The 21,406-nt window shown below is 42.4% G+C and overlaps 1 protein-coding gene across 2 annotated transcripts in view; it reads left to right on the top strand.

Annotated features, from left to right (window-relative positions):
* LOC140121168 (serine palmitoyltransferase 3-like) overlaps positions 1-21,406 on the top strand; it is a 51,810-nt gene that overhangs the window by 28,906 nt on the left and 1,498 nt on the right. For both annotated transcript variants that reach the window (XM_072140453.1, XM_072140452.1), the window contains exons 3-11: positions 362-516; positions 2,747-2,895; positions 5,261-5,385; positions 6,500-6,593; positions 9,389-9,494; positions 10,815-11,034; positions 14,942-15,068; positions 18,399-18,534; positions 20,444-20,573. In XM_072140453.1, the coding sequence (XP_071996554.1) occupies positions 362-516; positions 2,747-2,895; positions 5,261-5,385; positions 6,500-6,593; positions 9,389-9,494; positions 10,815-11,034; positions 14,942-15,068; positions 18,399-18,534; positions 20,444-20,573 (1,242 nt within the window). The remainder of the gene's footprint in view (positions 1-361; positions 517-2,746; positions 2,896-5,260; positions 5,386-6,499; positions 6,594-9,388; positions 9,495-10,814; positions 11,035-14,941; positions 15,069-18,398; positions 18,535-20,443; positions 20,574-21,406) is intronic.

Below are 21,406 nucleotides of genomic sequence, written 5' to 3'. Positions count from 1 at the left end.
GTTGCAGAGCTTGGACTTACCTTCACTAAGAATAAGCCGGTGAACTTGAGCGCGTTCCGATGCTTTTCAGCGCAGCAGCGCCACCTGGTGGACGTCGGAGGAACTGCCTTAATAAATCCCGTCCGGACCCGAATCCAGCGCAGAGAACGCGCCACTGGATCACGAATGGATCGTGTAAGTAAATTTGCCCCAATATGTACAATCTTCTCAGCTCAGTTCCTGCTCTCTAAAACCCTTCTCTAAATTGGACTGTATTCTATTTGTGAAAAACTTACCTAATGCTCCATAGGACTTTGTATTTGACATAAAAAAATCTATTGTCTGAGAAATATATTCAAAATTATAATATTGTGTTTTAAAGGATTTTGTGCCTCTTTACCAAGACTTTGAAAATTTCTACACAAGAAATATTTACATGCGAATCCGTGATACTTTCAATCGACCTATATGCAGTGTCCCAGGACCTCAGTTTGACCTCATGGAACGAGTAACGGATGACTACAATTGGACTTACAGGTGATCAGTTTTACATTTTCTGAAGCAATAGGTTACATTACATTCTGGTTGCTTTTCTCATACCCTGTAGGAGAAAGTTGTGACCTCTCTTCTCATATTTCACTATTATTTTTTCCCTCTTAACAACAGGGTCTGGAAGAAAGCCAGTTTGTCCTCATGTAGGCAGATTAAAATTACAGGGTTATGTCAAACCCATTAATTCCACTTCTTGACTTTAGCCAAATATCAGTTACAAAACTTATTGAGCCTAAGGGTAGATCTCATTACAATGTACAAATTTATGAATGGACGGTACAGGAATGTTTCCAAAGATATTTTTATTTGTAGGCCTGTGGCCAGGAAAAGGGGGCATCGTATTCACCTAGAGGAGAGGCAGTTCTTTCATCACCATAGACAGGAGGCATCCTCTACACCTAGAGGAGAGGAGGTTCTACCATCGCCATAGACAGGGGGCATCCTCTATGCCTGGAGGAGAGGCGGTTCTGCCATCACCATAGACAGAGGGCATCCTCTACACCTAGAGGAGAGGCAGTTCTACCATCACCATAGACAGGGGGCATCCTCTACACCTAGAGGAGAGGCGGTTCTACCATCACCATAGACAGGGGGAATCCTGTACACCTAGAGGAGAGGCGGTTCTACCATCACCATAGACAAGGGGAATCCTGTACACCTAGAGGAGAGGCGGTTCTACCATCACCATAGACAAGGGGAATCCTGTACACCTAGAGGAGAGGCGGTTCTACCATCACCATAGACATGGGGCATCCTCTACACCTAGAGGAGAGGCGGTTCTACCATCACCATAGACAATGGGAATCCTGTACACCTAGAAGAGGGGGGTCCTACCATTACCATAGACAGAGGGCATCGTCTACACCTAGAGGAGAGGCAGTTTTACCATTGCTAAAGACAGGGGGCCATATTTCTGCCTAGGCAGCATCGACAAAGTGCTTAGGTTTGGCCAAAAAGGGGGGGGCACTTCTTATGGGTCAAAAAATTCCCACAATTCCACCCCATTCCTGGGCAGTGCAGTGGTAGTATTAGTGGCAGCATACCTTTTTTTGTCTCAGCCTCAGGTTAGACACACTTGTCTATGGCATCAGAGGGAAGTAAACAAAACCCATGTGCCTGTGCTCCACTTAGGCTTGGGTATCGGGGAGACAATCTATATATTGTGACACACGCAACCCCACTCTGCTTCCCCAACAGGAAACATGGAAACAGACATATATATATAATATACAGTATATGTATCCATAGTTGTTGGGGGGGGGCGGTGCCCCAACAACAATGAGAACAGAGCACATGCCTTCCACTTCCCCCCCAAAAATCATGGATGCAGACATACTGGACATTCTATTAGTGAAGGTAGGCAACTGCTGGACATGTTATTAGTGAAGGGAGGCCGCTGCTGGACATGTTATTAGTGAAGGGAGGATGCTGCTGGACATGTTATTAGTGAAGAGAGGATGCTGCTGGACATGTTATTAGTGAAAGGAAGCCGCTGCTGGACATGTTATTAGTAAAAGGAGGCCGCTGCGGGACATGTTATTAGTGAGGGGAGACTGCTGCTGGACATGTCGTTAGTGAGGGGAGGTCACTGCTGGACATGTTATTAGTGAGGGGAGGCCATTGCAGGAAATGTTATTAGTAATGGGAGGCCACTGCTGGACATGTTATTATTGAGGAGAGGCCGCTGCTGGAGATATTATTATTGAGGGAAGGCCACTGCTGGAACATGTTATTAGTGAGGCGAGGCCACTCCTAGGACTTGTTATTAGTGATGGGAGGCCACTGCTGGACATGTTATTAGTGATGGGAGGCCACTGCTGGACATGTTATTATTGAGGGGAGGCCGCTGCTGGACATGGTATTAGTGATGGAAGCCGCTGATGGACATGTTATTAATGAAGGGAGGTCACAGCAGGACATGTCGTTAGTGAGAGGAGGTCAATGCTGAATATGTTGTTAGTGAGAGGAGGCCACTGCTGAAAATGTTGTTAGTGGCCACTGCCGGAGATGTGCTAAGACCGTGACAAGTTTTGAAATGTGAAATAAAAGCTGGGAGATTTTCATTAAATATCTTGACACCCTCACTGAAATACTTAGGTCTTAAAGTCAGATAACGATCTTCTGAGATGAAGGTGATTAGGCAGAGTGACAATCTTCTTGTGCCTGTTGCATTGCAGAACATCTATCACTAATCATTGGTTTGGCTTGATAATAGGCACACCGGAAAAGTCATTAAGGATGTGATAAATATGGGGTCATACAACTATCTTGGATTTGCTGAAAATAATGATGAATCCTTGAGCACAGTGATGAATGTATTGAAGAGATATGGTGCTGGGGTGTGCAGTACTAGACATGAAATGGGTAAGTAGAAAGAAGCTGAAGTACTATATTGATTGTTCAGCCTTTTCAGAGTCTGGTTAAAATGTAAGCACTAATCCAAAATCCTTGTTAATGTTACAGATATCCTACTGTAACATTATCTCAGGATATCCTTAGAATCCTTATTCAGTTTAAAAGGGGGTGGGGCTCCTCTTTAAAATGACAGAAGAACTGTGTTTCCCTGTGCCATGGTACAATAGATATAGCTGTTGGAAAAGTGCTCCACTAAAGCCTTGCAGGTGAAGGCAGCATAGAAAAGGGGGAGGATGGAGCTGCAGAGAAGGAGGAGCTAACAGATGCGATTTGCTACAAGCAGCTATATGGACAAAAGCTGCTATGGCTAGACGTGAGAAATTGGCACCAATAATTTTAAAGGCAATAATCACAAGAAATTCACAATGGAATTCAGGGTTTGGAGAGTTATGATGATGTTCCAGAATTTAATCACATGACTCAATAATCCTTAACCCATTTCACAGAGCAAAAAATAATATAAGACCCGTTTTTTAGGGGGGGAAAACACAGAGGATTGCAGAAGTATTCTGCAGCTCTTCACAGTATCTTCACACAAAGTCTTAAAGGGTGTTCCCATTCCAGCAAATAAATGTTATTGGTTGAATAATGAAAAGTTATACAATTTTCCAATATACTTTCGATAAACTGTTCTCAGTAGCTGATGCAATAAGATTAGACCATAAAGCAGAATTGAATGAAAATATTTCCGCTGCTTCAAAGTTCTTTCACGAAGTTGCAAATAAAAACAGATGGAGAAAAAAAGCAGTACCTTTCAGAATTTTCGAGTAGAGATATCCTTCTATTGTACACCCATTTCCTCAGAAAAGGACGCCACTTATTGACCATATTTGTCCGGCTCACAGGATAATCCTGGTCCTGGCAAAAAGATCTTCCTCGGCAACCACACTGCTCCCGTCTTAGTTCCGGCTGCTGCTTGGTCACTTAGTTCCTCCAACGGTAAATAAGAGTGCACTAGTGCAGGAGAGATTTCTGGCACCAATAATAAAACTTCTTTTATTATTATACTCATGAATAAAAAGGCCTTTAAGAAAATTAAAATGCAAATTCGGCTACTGCCTGACGGCTTCTTCCGGGGCTTCCACACAGGAAACACAACCTGCTATATGCAAGGAACAAGGGGACTGCTCACATGACCGTAGGTTGGTGCCACCTGTGGTTACGTGAGCAGTTCCTGTGTTTCTTGCATATAGTGAGATGTGCTTCCTGTGTGGAAGCCCCAGAAAAAGCTGTCAGGGCAGAATAAGGCCTAACTTGCTGATCAGTGGGGGGTCTCAGTGCTGAGATCCCCACAGATCATGAAAACGAGGAGTCTATCAGACCCCTCGTTGCTCTGTCAGACTAATGGAGCAGATGGCCGCGCATGACCGTTCTGTTCCATTAATCTCTATGGAGCTGATGGAGATCGGAGATCTGCAATTTCCTTCAACTATATAGAGATTAATGGAGCAGAAGGGTCATGCGCAGCCGTCTGCTCCATTAGTCTGAAGAGGAGTTCGACAGAGGTACATGGGACCCCATCAGACCCCTTTTTATCAATAACTTTTGTGCATATAGTATTAATAAAAGAAGTTTTATTATTGGTGCTAAAAAAAAACCTCTCTTGCGCTAGTGCACTCTTATTTACCATTGGAGGAACTAAGTGACCAAGCAGCAGCCAGAACTATATGACGGGAGCAGTGTGGTTGCCGAGGAAGATCTTTTTGCCAGGACCAGGATTATCCTGTGAGCCGGACGAATATGGTCAATAAGTGGCGTCCTTTTCTGAGGAAATGGGTGTACAATAGGAGGATATCTCTACTCGAAAATCCTGAATTGGAGTCCATACTGTTTTTTCCCCATCTGTTTTTATTTGCTACTTTGTGGAACAACGTTGAAGCAGAGGAAATATTTTTATTCAATTCTGGACTGGGAGAAGTGTTTGTGGACTTTTACTTTGTACTTTGTGCTTTTTACATTAGTGTGGTTTTTGGAATCGATAATTTTTCTATTGTATATCATAAAGCAGAGAGCTCCATTCTATGTGTAGTGGTCAGACCGAGTTAATGCGGATCATCTCACTCTCTTTCGAATAGGAGCTAAGCTGCAGTAACTCAGTTCTGCCACAACACAGGGACTGGAACTGTTTGTTTTCTGTTTTTTTTCTCTTTATCAGCCGCAAAGAACATCAGATCATTGGCTGGTGCAGGTTGTTGTACCCCCACCAGTATGATATTGAATGAATCTGTTATTAATATGATTAAACCAGAAACCCCCTTGAGAAAGATGTATCTTTATGTGTGTGATTTAGATGCTGTTTTGTTCTTTTCTTCAGGGCAAATGGATAAACTCCAAGAGCTAGAAAATTTGGTTGCAGAGTTCCTTAAAGTAGAAGCAGCGATGGTCTGCAGTATGGGTTTTGCCACAAATTCTACAAGCATCCCAGCTCTAGTTGGAAAGGTTGTGACACTCATCATCTACTACCATATATATATCATTAGTAGCGTACAGATTTCTACATAATTGTTTTTCCAAAAAGTCCCAAAAAAAAGTCTCACAATGCATAAAAAGTCCCAGCACACACACCACCAGGGGAATGGAGTAACTATGACACTTTTTATGGGACTTTTTGAAAAGTTTTCAAATCATGAATGTGGCTTTGCACAGTGTTGCACTAGCAGTAGTTCTATGTTTACACCAGGTTAATGAAGAGTCTGGGCGACTATTAAGCAGGGCAAAGTCCCAAAAGACATCAATGCAAGTTTTTTTTTGCCAAAAAGCCCAGGAAAACTAATGATAAATAACCCTCAATGATACCAAATATATATTCTTTTTTATTATTTTAAATATATTATATATATTATAGCAAATTTAAATATTTTATATATTATATACAGGCGGTCCCCTACTTAAGAACACCCGATTTACAGATGACCACTAGTTACAAACAGACCTCTGGTAATTGGTCATTTACTGAACTTTAACCCCCAGGCTACAATAAACAGCTATAACAGATATCACAGGTGTCTGCAATTAAGATTTATTGTTAATCCTGGTTCTTAGGACAACCCAAAATGTTTAAAATCCAATCATCACAGAGACCAAAAACAATTTGTCTGGATCTACAATTTTAAAATATACAGTTCTGACTTACATACAAATTCAACTTAAGAACAAACCTATAGAACTTATCTTGTACATAACCCGGGGACTGTCTGTATATTCTTTTTATAGGGAAAAAAAAGCTATTATTGTGTTGACTTTTCTCAATGGGGTAGGAAGTGATCGACCATGATTGAAATTTTAAAAATATTGCAAACCTATTACTAGGTTTTAAACATTGTGATTTGTGATGGTCATGATATTATTGTGAAAATGATTTATTATATTGTAAAGATAATGAAACACATGAAATATGTGGCATATCCAGCAAAATACTAAACATGAGATACAAATTGTAGATCATGAAATGTTTCGTAGCCATAAATAGTGGATTGTTCCTAGATTTATTCGGTCAGTATCTTTATTTGGATAATGACTTAAACTCATCTTTTTTTGATAAATGTGTTTACAGGGCTGTCTTAACCTTAGTGATGAATTAAACCACACTTCTCTGATTCTTGGAGCGAGACTCTCTGGAGCCACAATACGAGTATTTCATCACAACAGTAAGTGTCAGGGAAAGAACAGAGAAGAGGTCAAAGCTGTAACTTCTGTACAGTGCCGAGTGGCCTGCACTGAGTCTTCTTGGTGAGTAGCTTTTCTCATAGTGGACCTCTGCACTGTATACTAGTTACCAGTTACAGTTATGCAATAATCACAAACATAAGCCTGACAACTGACAACTACTAAAGGTGGAGGCCATCATTAAAGGAAACCTACCATTTGATTTCATGCATTATGAAGCAAACATACCTTTAGAATGCTGTAGCTACACTAATGCAGGATCATATCTTGTGTAATCCCTGAGTTAAGTGGTTTTGCTGAAAAAACTATTATAACATTCAGGACCTTTGGAAAGCTAGGTGTGGCTGGCTGCCTACATAAACACATTACATATGGAGCTTTTCATTACACATGGAGCTTAGTCAAGAAATGACTAATCAACCTGATCACCAGTAATCAATCACTCATACACAGCAGCTGGGGGATGGTGCAGCAATTGATTATTCTGTCTTCAGGCACAACCCAGGGATTACATCATCCTGTGAAGCAGTGAATAACTAATGTGCTAGGAGAAGGGCTGCACCATTCACAGAAGCAACAAAGCTTCATTATCAACATTTTATAATTGTTTTATCAGCAAAACTACTCAGCACAGGGATTAAACAAGATATGATCCTGCATCAGTGTAGCTACAGCAGTTTCAAGGTACGTTTGCTTCATAATGCATCAAATCAAATGGTAGGTTTCCTTTAAGAAATGAGCAATCAAAAGCAATGAATGAGTGATTATTATACAACTCATTGGGGAAGATTTATCGATCAATTTATTAAAGTAATTTGTAGATGGATGAGAAGAGTCATATTTTTCCTGGGATTAGTCACTTTTAGAGGCTGCAGGGAGATTTCACTTAAGATGACCCTATCTTTTATTCTATAATACTTATTAAAAAAGTCAATTTCTATATATTCTCTTCAAAGGGATTGGCCACTTTACCTCATGTGTTTTGTAATGTGTGTGTAAGCGTGGGGGGCAGGACAATAGGTAATTTACCAATATACATCTATGAATAATTCTGCTCCGCTTTATTGATATGTAAAGTGAAGCCTCCTGTCTTTTACCATCAGCCAGAGATTCCTGACCATAAAATGGCTGCAGATAGGGGGTCATGTGATCTCTGCGATTGTTTATGGAAACATAGAGATTACATGACCCTCCATCTGTAGCCATTTTATGGGCAGCAATCTCTGGCTTACATATCAAGAAAGCGGAGCAGAACTCTTAATAGATGTATATTGGTAAATTACCTATTGTCCTGCCCCCACATTTACACACACATTACAAAATGCATGAGGTAAAGTGGCCAACCCCTTTAAATAAATCTAATATATAGGACAACTGAACGTGATCATTGGAATGTATTAAGAGTCCAACTGATGTGTCCAACTGATGAGTCATTAAAATAAGAATGAATATGTATATATACACCTTAAAAGATCAGAATGAGTTATTACCAGTTGTGAAGTGGTCACAGGGGACAATGGGCTCTTAACTGAATGGGGACAAAAAGCCACTGTACAACACTTCAGTCTCCATTGACATCTTACAATGTAGGCATCTTGAAAGCATCAACCTTATCTATTACACAAAAAGATTTGTACATGCCCCCTTCCACTTAGGTGATCATTTACCTTTCAATGTAAAAAGCAACAGTAGGTCAATATGTAGTCAAAAGACACTGTAGGAAAATATGCAGCTTCAATGGTTACAGTATTCTCTTTTTACACTATTCAGAGATGTCCATGTAAATAGAGAACTCTCACTTGCAACTTAGATAATATTATAGAGGTAACTTGCATACATAGAGGAGAGGCCCTGTATCTTTACAGCCTTTATATAGGCATTAACCCTTCATAGAGCTGAGCCCCTGTATGTAAACAGCCTTTATATAGGCATCCACATTGCATAGAGCTGAGATGCTGTATAAAAGCTAATTTTTTAAAAAAAGGATAGTTCATATTCTGTTTGCAAAATGCATATATATGCTTTTGGGATTAGGGGGATAAAGATATATTTGGGCCGCTGTTCCTTATTTTCTTAGGGCCTATAAATGAACCTGACTGCTAGTACTGCATCAGGGGTTATGCGAGGGGTCACCAGGAATGCTATTTTTATCTGGTTCCAATAGTCTATGCTATGTTGATTTTAAAATCATCTTTGTCAGCATTCTGAATCATTTTAGTAGTTTATATAAGTTTATTTAACATTACCCCGGTCCCTGCCAGAAGCAGGTGGTGAGTTTCCAGGGAGGGGGCAGCTGTAGCATGTGTGTGCCTGTGTCTCAGTCTCCCCTCCATATCACTCTCCACTTTCTGTCATGTGCATTGAGCAGGCAGGGGAGGGGGGTGGTGTTGAGTAGATGAAGAATGCACGAGGAAACACAGGCTGCAGTTGCCCCTCCCCCAGGACTCACCACATTCTGCTGGCAGGGAGTCAGGAAATAAACTTATAGAAAGTACTAAAATGATTCAGAATTCTGACGAAGGCATTATAAAAACAGCATAGCATAGAATATTGGAATCTGTCACCAGGAATGCCATGTGTAGCTGGTGACAGAATTCAGTAGCTTATATTTTGTTCACTTTTAAGCTTCTCATGAGCCTGTGTGTTCTTACTGCAATGTTTAGTATATGTCATTCAATATTTATTGTACTAAACAACAGGCAATGATATGATGAGATATGAAGGTTCAACCAGCTTTTATCTGCTTATAAATTGTATATATTTCTTATGTGTTAAGATATGGAGAACCTGGAGAAATTACTGCGGGATGCTGTAGTGAGTGGTCAACCTCGCACCCACAGAGCCTGGAAAAAAATTCTTATTGTTGTTGAAGGAATTTACAGGTAAAATATTAGTGAATGTGATGAAGATGGTGGCTGCTTGGGTTTTAATGTACAAGACGGTATGAAAGCTCCTAACATTATACATCATCCAAACAATGTATTTCATCCCAGCTGGCAACTAGCCCATACATCATAGATATTTCTTAGTTTTATTCTATTTTAGTCCTATTACTCTGTTGGACAAAGTGAGATACACCTGGGGTCAACGCCAATGCGCAAGAGTTGAGCCTCTTGCCTCAGAAAGCACCACATCCAGCAAGGTGGCAGCAGCATCAAGGGTGCAGCTGCCTGCTACATAGCAGGACCTGACACTTAAAAACAGTGGGACACATTTACTTACCCGGTCCTGTCACGATCCGGCGGTGCGTTGTCCGACGAGTATTCGGGTCCGGCGCGATTCACTAAGATCGTGCGTCCTGCAGGTGTCGCTGCTACGCCGAGGTCCGCCGGAGTTCACCTTCTTCTTCCTGGTGCATGTGAGTGCTTGATCTTGCGACACAATTCGTCTTTTAAATTCCGTGGTGTTTTCGAATCCGTCGGGTTGTCAGACGGCCACGCCCCCCGATTTCTGTCGCGTGCAAGCCAACGCCAATGCGCCACAATCCGATCGCAATCCAAAAACCTGGCCACAATCCAAAATCCTGGGGCAATTTGGGCCAAAACGGAAATATTCGGGAAACCCAACGAATGTGCGGCATTCAAGCGACCCTTAGTAAATGAGTCCCAGTGTCTCCTAACACCTGATGTCAGTATGGCTGTGAGACACTGCATGGAGAACCTAAAAATTTTACGTAATATATATCTCCAGAAACGGTCAGAGTGGGGCACCGTTCCATAGCTCGCCTCAGGCAGCAGAGGGTTTATTTTCACCCCTGCCTGGGCATGGAGATATACAGGATCTGTAAAGTATCCAGTGTCACATTTACCCACAGATGTTGCACGTGTAGAACCTGTAAAATGGTGGTGGTGTCCCGGCGAGTTCCATAAATACTCAAATGATTATGACCACAGAGATGTTCCACACTAGGGGTGGCTGACTGTCATATCCAATGACTCCCTAGACAAGTTGGTACCAATGTGTAACAATCCAACATCCAATCTTAATTCTGTCTACCTCATGATAACTGTGGAATAAATTGATTGAAGTGAGTTGGCAAAAAGTTGCATAAAATTGGCAAATGGAATTGTGAGGACAGGATACTGAAGTAACTGCAATGACAAACCCCCTTTCATAGTATATAATGTCCAATAACTATAATATTACGCTTGTACAATAATATTACAATATTATACTAAATCCAACTCTGTTTAATTCCTCAGTATGGAAGGATCTATTGTCCGTCTTCCAGAAATCGTAGCAATAAAGAAGAAGTATAAGGCTTACCTATACTTGGATGAAGCGCACAGTATTGGAGCGGTGGGGCCTACAGGACGGGGTGTGGTGGAATACTTTGGAGTCAATCCAGCAGATGTTGACGTGCTGATGGGGACATTTACAAAAAGTTTTGGAGCCATGGGAGGATATATTGCTGGAAAAAGGGTAAATGTTTCTCTTGGAAAAACAATAATAAAATATGTATAAAGAATAGAGATGAGCGAGCACTAAAATGCTCGGGTGCTCGTTATTCGAGACGAACTTTTCCTGTTGCTCGAGTGCTCGTCTCGAATAACGAGCCCCATTGAAGTCAATGGGAGACTCGAGCATTTTTCAAGGGGACCATGGTTTGGGAATAAAATGTGTTATTTAATTGAAAAAGAATGTCTTCTGATAAGTTAGCAGATGTATGCAAACATCTGCAATCTATTCTTCACTGTTCCGCACGTATATTATCTCCCGACAAGTTATCAGATGTGAAGAACAGTGAAGAATAGAATAAAAACAGTGAACACAGTGAACACAGGATCATTTAAGTGAAAAACGCAGTGAAGAATACAGTGAAGAATAGATTGCAGATGTTCTGCATATTTGCTTACTTGTCGGGAGATACGCTCCTCTTCTTCCACTGAAGTCTCCGTGCTGCCCCGATGTCTCCATGTGCTGCCCTGATGTCTCCATATGCTGCCCCGATGTGTCTCCGTGCTGCCCCGATGTGTCTCCGTGCTGCCCCGATGTGTCTCCGTGCTGCCCGATGTGTCCATGCGCTGCCCCGATGTCTCCATGCACTGCCCCGATGTCTCCATGTGCTGCTCCCCGGTGTCTCCATGTGCTGCTCCCCGGTGTCTCCATGGGCTGCTCCCCGGTGTCTCCAAGTGCTGCTCCCCGGTGTCTCCATGTGCTGCTCCCCGGTGTCTCCATGTGCTGCTCCCCGGTGTCTCCATGTGCTGCTCCGATGTGTCTCCGTGCTGCCCGATGTGTCCATGCGCTGCCCCGATGTCTCCATGTGCTGCTCCCCGATGTCTCCATGTGCTGCTCCCCGGTGTCTCCATGTGCTGCTCCCCGGTGTCTCCATGTGCTGCTCCCCGGTGTCTCCATGTGCTGCTCCCCGGTGTCTCCATGTGCTGCTCCCCGGTGTCTCCATGTGCTGCTCCCCGGTGTCTCCATGTGCTGCTCCCCGGTGTCTCCATGTGCTGCTCCCCGATGTCTCCATGTGCTGCTCCCCGGTGTCTCCATGTGCTGCTCCCCGGTGTCTCCATGGGCTGCTCCCCGGTGTCTCCAAGTGCTGCTTCCCGGTGTCTCCATGTGCTGCTCCCCGGTGTCTCCATGTGCTGCTCCCCGGTGTCTCCATGTGCTGCTCCCCGGTGTCTCCATGTGCTGCTCCCCGGTGTCTCCATGTGCTGCTCCCCGGTGTCTCCATGTGCTGCTACGATGTGTCTCCGTGCTGCCCCGATGTCTCCATGTGCTGCTCCCCGATGTCTCCATGTGCTGCTCCCCGGTGTCTCCATGTGCTGCTCCCCGGTGTCTCCATGTGTTGCTCCCCGGTGTCTCCATGTGCTGCTCCCCGATGTCTCCATGTGCTGCTCCCCGGTGTCTCCATGTGCTGCTCCCCGGTGTCTCCATGGGCTGCTCCCCGGTGTCTCCATGGTCTGCTCCCCGGTGTCTCCATGTGCTGCTCCCCGGTGTCTCCATGTGCTGCTCCCCGGTGTCTCCATGTGCTGCTCCCCGGTGTCTCCATGTGCTGCCCAGATGTCTCCATGTGCTGCTCCCCGATGTCTCCATGTGCTGCTCCCCGATGTCTCCATGTGCTGCTCCCCGGTGTCTCCATGTGCTGCTCCCCGGTGTCTCCATGTGCTGCTCCCCGGTGTCTCCATGTGCTGCTCCCCGGTGTCTCCATGTGCTGCTCCCCGGTGTCTCCATGTGCTGCTCCCCGGTGTCTTTGTGCTGCTCCCCGGTGTCTCTGTGCTGCTCCCTGGTGTCTCTGTGCTGCTCTCTGGTGTCTCTGTGCTGCTCACCGTGTTCTTCAATGTGTTCTTCACATACTATTTTGGTTGCACCGTTTCGCGCGTATCTTCCGACAAGTAAGCAGATGTGCCGAACATCTGTAATCTATTCTTCATTGTGTTTTTCACTGTGTTTTTCACTTAAATGATCCTGTGTTCACTGTGTTCACTGTTTTTATTCTATTCTTCATTGTTCTTCACTGTGTTTTTTAAATTAAATGCTCGATCTCGAGCAGGGGAAATACTCGTCCAAGCAACGAGCCGTCTCGAGTACCTTAATACTCGAACGAGCATCAAGCTCGGACGAGTATACTCGCTCATCTCTAATAAAGAACACTTTAGTGACACAACTGATATCTTCAGTAAAGCTTATGGTATGCTGCTTAGTCAGTCTGCCATCAATAAAATTTGGAATCAAATTATACCCTGTTACAAGTCTCCTAATCAATTTATTCCTTTAAAGACGTTTGTCCATGAAAGAAAGTTCTCAAATTATAACTCCCTTGATGTTTAAACAATAAAGATTTTTAACCCCTTACTTTAACATTTTACTCAGTTATATTCATGTTTTAGTTCCTATAACTCAGTGATGGTCTCTCTAAGCAGACACTTTATGCTATATGCTGACAAAGTGCTTAGATTATCATGGTCCAGGGTTTATTTACACTTTTATTTAGCTTCTGAACATTAACTAGTATCTGACACTTAAAAAGAGAGATGAGACAGATCAGAGATGAGAAATGATGAGATCCATGAGATGCATTTTACACACGACATCCTGCTGACATACCTATAACAGACAATGTCAGCTATACTATTCTCAGCTATAACACACACAGAGTCAGCCCTGCTATGTGCCTCTTTCCACAAGCTATAAAGATCTTATCTTGTCTGTAGCTTGTAGAGTAAGTCTGTGCATGCTTGCTTGCTGTCTATGTGTGAGCTTGTCTTGTGATGGATGGGCAGAGATCATTCTGCATTGTGCAGATAGGAGAAGCTATTCATGAGAAGAATCTGCCCTGCCTGACCATAATCAGGAGATTTACAATCGAATCCAGGGGCAACCAAAATTGTATATCTGTGAAATGCCTGTATATTTGTTAATAACATTGAATTAAAGAATGTGTTATTTTGTTATCCTGAGTATATTTATGAATCTTGTCTTCATGGGAATCCCCCTTTAAAAGCAGAGGTGTCAAACTCATTTTCATGGGTGGGCCACATCAGTCTTGCGGTTGCCTTAAAGGGGTCAAATCTTATTTTAGTTCTGTATAAATCTAGCTACACCAAAGTTAAGCAAGCTGTTAAGTAGTTACATTTAAACAGTGTCACCATTAGTATTAACCTTTGAAGGGCAACCAGAAAGCCCAGTGACAGTGCCTGGTACCCAGAAGCCGTGTCACACTGCCTGCTCCCCGGTAGACGACTAACAGTGCCTGCTCCCCGGTAGCTGTTACAGTGCCTGCTCCCCGGTAGCCGCATCACACTGCCTGCTCTCCGGTAGCTAGGTCACAGTGCCTGCTACCGGATAGCCGAGTCACACAGCCTGCTCCCCGGTAGCTGTTACAGTGCCTGCTCCCCAGTAGCAGCATCACACTGCCTGCTCTCCGGTAGCTAGGTCACAGTGCCTGCTTCCCCAAAGCCGAGTCACAGTGCTTGCTCCCCGATAGCCGAGTCACAGTGCCTGCTCCCCGGTAGACAAGTCAGAGTGCCTGCTCCCTAGTAGCTGTTACAGGGCCTGATCCCCGGTAGCTGCATCACAGTGCCTGCTCCCTGATAGCCGAGTCACACTGCCTGCTCCCTGGAAGCCACGTCACAATGCCTGCTCCCCGGTAGCCGAGTCTTACTGCCTGCTACCCAGATGCCGTGTCACACTGCCTGCTACCCAGATGCCGTGTCACACTGCCTGCTCCCCGATTGCCGAGTCACACTGCCTGCTCCCCGGTAGCTAGGTCACAGTGACTATTCATTTATAAAAAATACAAGAATAATGATTCTTTAATAATTTATAGAAGATATGAATAATGATTAATATATAAATCTATGTTGTAAATTTATTTTATCTGCAGGATCTTGTGGATTATTTAAGAAACCACTCACATAGTGCATTTTATGCAGCACCTATGTCCGCATCTATAGCTGAGCAGATCATAAGGGTGACGAAGTGCATCATGGGACATGATGGGACTCTGTCAGGTATTGCTTTATTTGATATTCTTTATAAATATATTTCTCAATATCTTTAGATGGAGGGAATTCAGAAATATGAGCTTCTGTGTAGTTCGTACCTAGTTTCCATGTTTAAGTGAGATTTTAAATATTGATATGTGCATATAATTTATTAGTCCTGAAGGTTAAGGAGACAATTATTTAAATAATAAAAAGTAATTGAACTAAATTATTAACAATATTTTCATTATTTTTATATTGATGACCTATCCATCTTTATCAAATACGAGAGGGAACAACTCTTGGCACTCCTCTGATCAGCTAAATGAAGGGGCAGCTTCCTCTTGGGAAACATTTTGGTTCTTTCGCATATCTATCCCTTTAAAGAGAATAGGACAATGCTGCAAAATCAGGTACAGTTGCTTTACACCATACTGTACAATGCCTGATATGCAGAAAAGAGATTTCAACTATATTGAAAGGGATTGTCCAGCCACATCAAGTGCCACATAGAGTTTGATAGGGTCCCAGAGGTGGGACCCCATCAGGTCACAAAAACCCAAATGTAACCCACATCAATGGAGCACTGAAGAAAGTAGCTGAGAACTACACTTGGCTATCTCCATGCCATAAAGATGAATTCAGGGGTACAATGGACCCCCATTCTCGTAATCCATGGGGGGCCCACGTCTGGGGTCCCCGCCGATCTGCAAATTATCCCTTTTTCTCTGAATCAGAAGAAAACTTCTTGTGGGACTTGATGTGGCTGGACAATCCTTGAATAGTTTGCAGATAAAAATAGTTTTTTGGCTTACAAGGAATTTTATGATTCTTATAGTAAAGCACCATACATAAAACCAGAGGCCTGAGCATAAGTCGGTAACTTTTGTTTCCTGTAACCTGAGATATCCTTATTCAGTTTGCAGTAAACATTACAGCAATATTAGGTGTCTCTTATTTATTGACTCAGAAGTAGATAGAAAAATGTCATTTTTTATGGAGTGCTCATGCCAAAAATCATTTTATCATCCTCTTCTGAGAAGCTCAAAGTGAGTGACATGGCTGCTCTACCTGTCATTGCAACCGGCCACGGATTTAAAGTTTTAAAACACGGGCCCTTGTTTATGAAATAATAATAATAATAAGACTTTTTTTTGTTTCCATAGCAACCTATCATAGGTTTCAGTCTTCAGCTGCTTTAAAAAAAGAGAAAAGCTCTAATTCCTTCTTTTGGCCAAAATACTTTTAATTTAACACTTGCAATTCAGAGCTTTGCTCAAGTCTCCCCCTTCCCCCGATCTAATGTGCAGCAGATCATTTTTGCAGTGAAATGACATTATGAAATTAATGTTACTGACCATAGACTGGATAAAAGCCAATAATAGAGAGGAATTGCTAGAACCCCCACCAATTAGGAAAATGGGACCCCCAGCAATTCAGAAAATGGGGGCCTTGTTCTCACTAACATGGGTAGCAGCAGGTTGAATATGCATCCATCTGCTCAAATTTTAAGGGAATGTTAGAAATTGACAGCAAGCCTTGTACTCAGCAAGGCTGACACTACCATACGGTTAGATGGAGCGGCAGGACACATGCCTGTCACTCTCAATCTCACAATTAGTGAAAATAGGCTCCACATTCTCATGATAGGTGAAGGTCAAAACCCCATCAACCAGCTTGTTATCCCCTATCCTTTGAAGTTAGTACAAACCTCTTAAAGGAAACCTACCCTAAGGAATCTACTTCAGTAGTAGATCTGATGGTAGATTCCTCTCGCTGCTTCTATCCTAATCTGTAATTTATTAATCCTGGAACCTAACTTGTTAAAATACTGAGGTGTGTACCAGCCTGGCTGGGTACTGAGAGCTAAGGCTACTCCACTCCCCAGTAGCCTCCGCAGTTAATTTACATTTTACTAAAATAAAGTTTTTAACAAGTTAGTTTCCAGGATTATTAAATTACAGATTAGGGGATAGGCAGGAGGAATCTACCATCCTTTAATTCTTAACCATTGAAATTTATCTCTTGGTATAAATGCAGACCTTCAGAAATAAATTTAAAAAAAAACTTTGTTACTTGAGAATGCAAAATGAGCCGTTTACTTTTTGTCTACCTTTACTTAATCTGTGATGAGATTTTCATTTCTCCGCATCACTCTTGGAAATGGTACCTTCTCACTTTTGTTAAAACAAGAAATATTGTTTTTACACCGTTGTCTTTGGACAATTTTGAGTGGAACACTTATAGATACTTCAGTAGGGTAAGTATAAGACCCTGGTAGTGTCACCCATATTATCCTTACCCTAATAAAGTTTCCAGTTCACTTCTGGGAGCCACAGTTTACATGAATCAAGGCAGCAGGACTCAGGAGTTCCTGTAACATCCAGTGTCCTGCTTGCTTCCAGTGGTGGTGGTGGGGGGGGGGGGGTTGCATGTTCCTTACTGTATGCACGCTACCTCCATCATGACCACTCCCATATCAGTGGCTAAATCCTAAGTCCTGTAGTCCGTGGGTCATGTGACCGGCAGCAATCGTTAAACTTTATCAGGGTAAGTAAAATACCCTTCTAGGGTCTTATACCTACCATGTTAACATTTCAAACCCCTTTAATGTTGGTTGACCTCCATATTTGTATATTATTGCAAACATACAGTTGACCATACAACAAAAAAATTATATTTCATCTGTGTATCATCCAAACTAAGTTCCCATCTCTTCCTTGGATGAATAGTAACAATGTGGTATCTTCATACAGGTCACACTTTGTAATACAGTAAAACCTCCCAAATTGCATTAGAAACTGTTCTTCCTGCAGGTTGGTCTACTCAAACAACATGGCTAATATACATAGTGGGGCAGATTTACTTACCCGGTCCTGTTGCGATACCGCGGTGCTTTTTCCGACAAGGATTTGGGTCTGCCGCGATTCACTAAGCTCGTGCACCCGAGTTCCTGGATCCGTTGCTTCTGCGTTGAGGTCCACCAGAGTTCACCTGCTTCTTCCCGGTGCTTGTAAGTGCGTGCCTTGCGTCACAATTCTAAATGTTAAATCTTGGACGTTGTCCGAATACGTCTGGTTGTCCGCGGGCCGCCCCCGATTTCTGTCTCGGGCAAGCCGATGCGACAAAATCTGATCGCATGCGCCAAAATCCTGGGGCAATTTGGCACAAAACGGAAATCGCCGGGAAACCCAACGAAAATGCGTCCGACGGACCCTTAGTAAGTGAGCCCCATTCTGTCCCTGGTCTGCAGGAGGTGGTCATGATAGATGAGCCATAGATGGACATTTGGGTGGACAAGTATTTTAATATTGTATTTTATAGTCATTTATGATAACATCACTGTAAACCCCTTAGGGAAGCAGAGAGTCAAACAACTTGCGGAGAACACCAGATACTTCAGACAGAAATTACAAGCCTTGAATTTAATTACTTATGGAAATGAAGACTCCCCTGTAGTCCCTGTGCTCATGTACATGCCAAGCAAAGTAGGGTAAGTACTTCGGGTAATCATTAAAGTAAACTCCTAATGACAAGTTCATCATGAGATATAATGATGTGTAGCCAGTGCTTCCCGGTGGACACAGAGCTGCAATAATTTACTGAAGCCTTGTAGACTATCGGAAAATAGGACATTTATGTCATACCTTATAGTAGCTGCCGTAGTATTGTGATCATTTACATGGTATCACATGGAGTCATATGCTCAATGTGCACCAAGTGTCACAGCAAAGTAAACTCAGCAGATTGAGATGCTGTTTTGTGTTTGAGTTAAGGTCTTCAATGGGCGGAACCACTAAGTGATTGACAGTTATCTCATATTAAACACTGATACAAGCCAGGGTATGAATCACAGAGTAGGACCGCCGACTGGACCTTGAAGCCCACCATGTGTTAAGGTTTAAAATGCAAAAGCAGAAATTATACGTAATCGTTCACCACAAAAATGACTACCAAACTGGTGTGCTCTGCTAATCCTATAATGAACAGCTTGCGGATTGGACTGTGTTTTTAAACTAAAGGGTTTTTTTTTAATAAAAGCCACATTTCAGCTTTCAAGTCCTGCTCTTTGAAGATAAAAGCTGGACTATGATTGGTCGCTATGGGCAACAAATCCGATTTTACTTTTAGACACATTCATGAAAGTCTCCCATAAAGTGGAAAAGTTGAACAGTACAAAATGAAACATTGTATAGAGGTCACATATTCTTCTCTATAGGCCAGAAAAGAAGCCACTCTTTAGAGAATTAGGCATATAAAAATATAGTCTGATCTGCAGTTAACGTTTAATAGAGCTGGAGGTGCAGAGCAGATTGCACATAGTGTCCTATCTGCGGGCAGCATGTTACAGAGCAGGAGGAGCTGAACAGATTGTACATAGAGCCCTTTCTGCAGGCAGCATGTTATAGAGCAGGAGGAGCTGAGTAGATTATACATAGGGTCCTATCTGCTGGCTGTATGTTATAGAGCAGGAGGAGCTGAACAGATTGTACATAGAGTCCTATCTGCAGGCCACATGTTACAGAGCAGGAGGAGCTGAGCAGATTGTACATAGTGTCCTATCTGCAGGCAGCATGTTATAGAGCAGGAGGATCTAAGCAGATTGTACAAAGTGTCCTTTCTGCAGGCAGCAGATTATAGAGCAGGAGGAGCTGAACAGATTGTACACAGTTTCCTATCTGCAGGCAGCATGTTATAGAGCAGTAGAAGAACAGACCGAGACATAGAATTGAGGGGAAAAATCAGTATAACTCATCAGTTATAAATGTATATCTCTGTTCTTACCAAAGAGGTGGTGCTATTAGTGATTGACAGCTATCTCATACTTATAGGACTGCCTCCATGACTACTTAACATAGAGAGAACAGGGATGTTTGTATATGAATCCTTAAAAGTCCACCCTAACACTGTCTATGGTCTATACTTCCTCAGCTCTTGGTACTCTTTCGGCACTTGTCCAGTATCTTATTGGCTCAACTCTAGGAAAGTATTGAGGCCTGCTCGTGTGGGTCACTAAACCACCAGTCTATGAGGACCATAAGGACCGGTGGGTGGTTTAGTGATTCACATGTCTATAACAGGCTCTCTCTCACTGTCTACATGAAATAATCTAAGAATATTATACATCTCTTAATGAATGCCCAAGGTCACCAGCAAGGGGTGTATACTTCCAAGTGTTCTACACTCATTTTACTATTCTACCACATTCTTCACATTATTGGCTTCTCCGCTCAGCCTGCTCATTACTGAATTATACAAGGGGAAAGCTTTGTAGAACAGAAGTTCAATAGATGAAGTTTAGCCTTTTTTTTACTATATTTAATAATGAGACCTAAATACAGAAAAGAACAAAACCGCATTTCTGACATCTACGACATCTGAAATTTCATTTCCATCCGCAGGGCCTTTGCGCGACACATGCTGAAGAAGAAAATTGGTGTTGTCATAGTTGGTTTCCCAGCAACTCCTATTGCCGAGGCTAGAGTGAGATTCTGCATTTCAGCCGCACATACCAAGGACATGTTGGACAAGGTGTGTTATTTCATTCTCATAGCTGACACTTTTTTTTGTAGTTTTATGAAGTGACCTTTATTCTGTCTGCCATATGATGCCACATGTTGTGCCTTAGAGAACCTGTCACTATGTACAAAATACTGAATTTTTTAAAATAAATTTCCCCTCCTATTGAAAAAGCTATAACCTCCAGAAGTCTTTTTGTAAATTAGCTCCTATTATCTAAAGGGGCAGTAACCGACCACTATCATACAGCATGCAGAGTCACACCCTCGGATGAAGAAAACGTCAAAACCCCTTAGTTATGATATAATTTGCATAAAAAACAAATCATTTGAACAAGTGCAATAAAGAATGGAATGGGTAGAAACTTTATATCTTGCCACTGATGCCCTATTTGCTTTTTTCATTACCGTCTTTGTTACTCCACTCCTTTCAAATGCCATAACTTTTTTATTATTGCTGAGCTGTATGAGGGCTTGTTTTTTTTCATAATAATTTGGACTTCTAGTGGCAGCATCTGATATTCCATGCAATGTCATGAAAAGTATTCCAAATGCAGCGGAGTTTATCGGAAAAATCTATTTGCACAATTTTCAGTTTTTTATGGTTTCATTATACAGTCCAAATGATACATACCTTGTATTCTTTGGGTCGATGGATACTTGGCTCATGGAGATACCAAATTTATATAGTTTTGTTTTAAATACATTTACAAAAATTGTAATCTTTTGTACAAAAGAAATTGTCCGAATCCCCATATTCTGAAGCCCATTGATTTTTCATACTTCGGTGTAGGGACCTGTGTTATTTGCCTCTTTTACGGGACGAGCCAACGTTTGCGGAAAAAA

This window comes from Engystomops pustulosus, chromosome 3 (assembly GCF_040894005.1).
Source record: "Engystomops pustulosus chromosome 3, aEngPut4.maternal, whole genome shotgun sequence".
NCBI classification, from domain to species: Eukaryota; Metazoa; Chordata; class Amphibia; order Anura; family Leptodactylidae; genus Engystomops; species Engystomops pustulosus.
Note: the sequence above shows the minus strand (reverse complement) of the source record. Positions and strands in the feature narration are given on the sequence as shown.